Below are 4206 nucleotides of genomic sequence, written 5' to 3' on the forward strand. Positions count from 1 at the left end.
TTGTTTTGATTGAACAAGCGAAGCAATTTATTTACAATATACACAGGTAATAAGTGTCGCCCATGAGTCTTTAGTGTGCATCTCATAGCCAAATCTTTAGGCTTGCAAACAAAAATAAGCTCAGTGTTGTTTCACCTTAAATCAGCATAATCCATGCTTTTTTCATTACAATTTGTAATCAAAGAAATTAGGAAAAATCATTTAAGCTCAAATACCATCAACACTTGGAGCAGCATTAAATACATTTTTTCCTCAATACTCGGGTATTGTGTGAGATAATTTTCAAGGTGATAAAAAAAGAAAATCAAGTTGTACATGCCAAATGAATGTAACAATACTTTTTTTATTGGTCATATTCATCTTTTTTAAAAACTTAATTTTCAAATCAACAAATGCTAATACAGTTAGGTATATGCAAATGTTAGATCCATCATTTATCTCTATTGGGATCTTGTTTAGAGTTTCTCCTCCTCAGAGAGGTCAGAGGTCAGCTCAGCTAAAGTGTCCCTGAAGCCTGAAGGAACTCAGTGCCTTGCTCAAGGACACTTGAAGCAGGAAGAATAGCTACTGGCACAGGGTCTTAGCCCATGACATTTTCTCTCAACACTAGAGCACACTGCTGCTGATCCTGACAGTTTAATGGCATTTTTGCACTCATGAACACCTTATCGAAACCTCCTACCTTCCTGATAGCACGGTAAATGTGCTAGCAATACACTCTAACATAGAGCACAGGAAATTCAACACTGATAAGTGGGCCTTGTCTCTGTAAGTCCATAGCAAGCATATGGTAAAAACAATGAATGGAAAATAGAAGGTCCCATCTTGTCTGCACGTACCTGTATGCAAACAGTCATTACATTTCATGTGAATAGTTGTGGCTAGAAAATTGTGAGTAAACTATAAGAGAAAAAAAAAAAAAAATTCAAAAGGTCCATTCAAATGACTTATCTGTGGTCTTTATGATCACAGCTACATTTTTAAGGTAGGTTCCAAATCTTATAAAAACTCTAAAAACAATGCCTGCCTTCCCCCTATGTCTCCCAATATTCAAAAGTGAACTTTTAAGGTTATAACTTGCAAAAAGATGAGTCACTCTGAGGAAGTCCATCCACTTAAAAAGGCTTTTGTTTAAATTTTATGCAGATCAGGAGGCAAGCAATCATACCAAAGTTTACAAGGTGGAGATTAATGAAAAGAGATGTTACACAATGTTACAATCATTGGTTGCCTTAACTGAGAAGAAAATCTCCCCATCAGATAAAAATAAAAAAGCTCTCTTAATCAACAAGAGAGCTTTAAAATACACAAAGTGAAGATGAAGACGTGTACACATGCAAACTAGAAAAACAACTTGGTTAACGGTTGAACCCTTTTTTTTTTTTCCAAACAATGGAGGAAAGTTGTAGAAATGTGTGTCCCTTTGGCTGATTTCAGGTCTCTGAGAAGGAGAGTGTTGTCGGCTGTTTAGTGATAGCCAGCTGTTCCTTAGGGCTGGCAGATGCAGACGAGGATGGATACGGTAGGAAGCAGAGGATCAGAAGGAGAACCTGGTGGTCTTCCTCCTGATGGGTCACTAATGCTAGGAGGTCTGCAGCAGGCGTCTGTAGTGGGGCATGATCTCGTGTTCCGGCAGGTGCAGGTTGAACTCTAACGCCACCAGCACCGGGAACTCGAATGCTATCAGCTCTCTGCGGTTCACTCTGAACCTCTCTTCCAGTTTCTGCAGAAAAAAAAGAGTTTTAAGATTAAATAATAGATATGTACGATGCTGTATTCCCAAAAGCCTCTTACTACACCCCCCTTATTTTTAACCAGCATTTCATGAGGACTGGCACAGGCGATTCGGACAAGAGGAGATGCTTCGTGTTTGGACTGTTGACAATCTTACTGTTGATGCAATCACCATACTCTACAAGCCAAATACAAAATGGGAGCAGAGATGAAATGATAAAATAAGATAGGCAGGATTAACGATATGATAATAAATGTGTTGTTTGCCAGTTCTGCGGAAATCATTTGGTCAAAGGGTGGGGGTTACAAAACAAGTACTACTCAGAATGTTAAAAAAAAGAAGAAAAAAAGCTTTATAATATATTTTGTGCTTTAGAAAAAGCTTTCTAAAGTCACAATAAGCCTCATGATGTCATCAGAGTTAACTCAGAGCTCTTCAAACTGTGATACAAACTGGAGGCGGCATTACGGGAATTTTTGGAACTTGGCCCCTATTAGAAACAAAAACGCAAGATATCTGAACATCTGGTGCATCAATTTTTAAAACTTAACACTCACGGAAAATCAGATTTTTATCTGGCCTCCAGGGGTTCTCACTTTGCTGCAGACTCAGTGACATCACTGTTGGGGGGGGGGGGGGGGCAAAATTTCGGACTACACGGCAGTGATGCTGGGGAAATTTATGAGTGCAATGAAAATTTACGAGATTCCTCTTTAAAAAGGTAAGGATCTATCAACGATGATGATGGTGCAGCATATCAGACAGTAGAGTTCCAGAGCTGTTGAGACTCTAGACAACTAAACGCAGCCTGCCATTTATGGGAATTAGAAACCACTCAACAAGACACATCAGATCTAGTACTTACCTAAAATCCGGAGCTGACTAATCAGCTTTCATGGGATTTTAAGGTTATGTCAACAATTATTCCTCAGACAGCTTTATTTGTTGAGAATACTTGCTGCTGCCCTCCTTTCAATTTCCTTAGTATGTTTTTTTGTGCAAGGCAATTTCAGCAAAATCTTATATTTGAGTGTTGAGACCTGATATTTGAATGGTCACTTCTTTTACCTTAGTGTTATCTAGTCACGCATATACTTTTGGTTGTATTTAGATTAATTTGCTGTTGAGATGTCTGCTGCCAAACCCAATGAAATTGGGTTTGTGGTGCTCAAAACACTGAACATTTACTTTTGGGAGAAAAAAAAAAATCTTTCTGGGCAGACTTCTTAGGCAGCCTAATACACGGACTTCACTGCAAACCGTTTTCACTATGTCTGATTTGTTGACTTGAAATTGAGTGAAATGAACCTTTATTCTGGTACAACGCAAATCATAATCAAAGTAGGATCCAGACATAAAGTTAGGATTTTTGGAAGTGTGAGTCAAGACACTTACGTCTATCAGGAGCTTGACCTCGTGTTTCTTCAGATCGCCACCGATCTTGGCCGCCAGCAGGACACAAGCTCCAGCGCAGAGTTTACGATTCTGCTTGTTTAGTTTACCTTGAAGCACAAGTTTTTCAAAGTAGACGAATGCCATGGCCACTGTCGGTTCCTCGTAACCACATTCATCCAGGGCCAACTTCTTTATCTCCCTTTTCAAGCTGCAGGGAGGCAAAACAGCAGGGAATTAAGAAAGGGAGAAATAAATAAGTCAATCTTCATTAAACATGGTAAAGTTTATCACTTAACTTGCTTAATATGACACATTCTATACACTTCTGTCTGTTTTACCTCCTAATCTTGCTGAGTGTAAGCCTTATGTGGGGGAATTTCTCCTTGAAAGTTTCGTTCATGTCCTTCTTGAGGTCGGAGGGTTTGACGTATTCAATGACCGTCGTCTGAAAAGGAAAACCAAAGGTGGTGTCAAAATGACCGCACTTTCAGCACTGGGCAGAGTGACTGGAACATCACACACTAGTGTTGGATTCCACCGTCTCACAACAAGGCGTTACAAGACCTGGTGTTATTCATGTCACTTAACGTCTGGGGATATTCTTTATCTTTTGTTATTGTCAAAAAGAATCCCATAAAAAGACCAGAACCAACAAAGAATTGATCCCACTAACACACACCTACTGTGTGTATCCAAAGCCTGGTAGCTTATTCTTCTGTGCCATAGAGCGCCATTGTTGTCCAAACACTGTTAAAAACACCAATGAGCCACAGTTTCTTTGGGTGACAGGTTTCTTCATTACAATGAAGATGGTCACTGTGGTTTACTTTGAGTCAATACCACGTAACCATCCTGCTGCTGTAAATACTCATTAGCACACCAAATGTGTATCAATACTCTGCTGAAAATAGTCCTCAGCAAAATAATGATTTACTTCTGTTTGAGAAACATTTGCTAAGAATTACAGTGCCCAGCTGTTCTAGCAAATAACTGAGCTTTATGGGATGGATGGATGGACGGACACACACACACACACACACACACACACACACACACACACACACACACACACACAC

The 4206-nt window shown here is 39.5% G+C and overlaps 1 protein-coding gene across 3 annotated transcripts in view; it reads right to left on the minus strand.

The window, feature by feature from the left end:
• cables1 (Cdk5 and Abl enzyme substrate 1) overlaps positions 1–4206 on the minus strand; it is a 21105-nt gene continuing 16899 nt past the window's right edge. For 2 of the 3 annotated variants that reach the window (XM_034888331.1, XM_034888332.1), the window contains 3 exons: positions 3469–3575; positions 3131–3338; positions 1–1723 (listed from right to left, as the gene is read on the minus strand). In XM_034888331.1, the coding sequence (XP_034744222.1) occupies positions 1583–1723; positions 3131–3338; positions 3469–3575 (456 nt within the window). In that variant the 3' untranslated portion in view covers positions 1–1582. The remainder of the gene's footprint in view (positions 1724–3130; positions 3339–3468; positions 3576–4206) is intronic. The other variant, XR_004658830.1, reaches the window with a different exon arrangement.

Source organism: Etheostoma cragini, chromosome 12 (genome assembly GCF_013103735.1).
Source record: "Etheostoma cragini isolate CJK2018 chromosome 12, CSU_Ecrag_1.0, whole genome shotgun sequence".
Taxonomy (NCBI): domain Eukaryota; kingdom Metazoa; phylum Chordata; class Actinopteri; order Perciformes; family Percidae; genus Etheostoma; species Etheostoma cragini.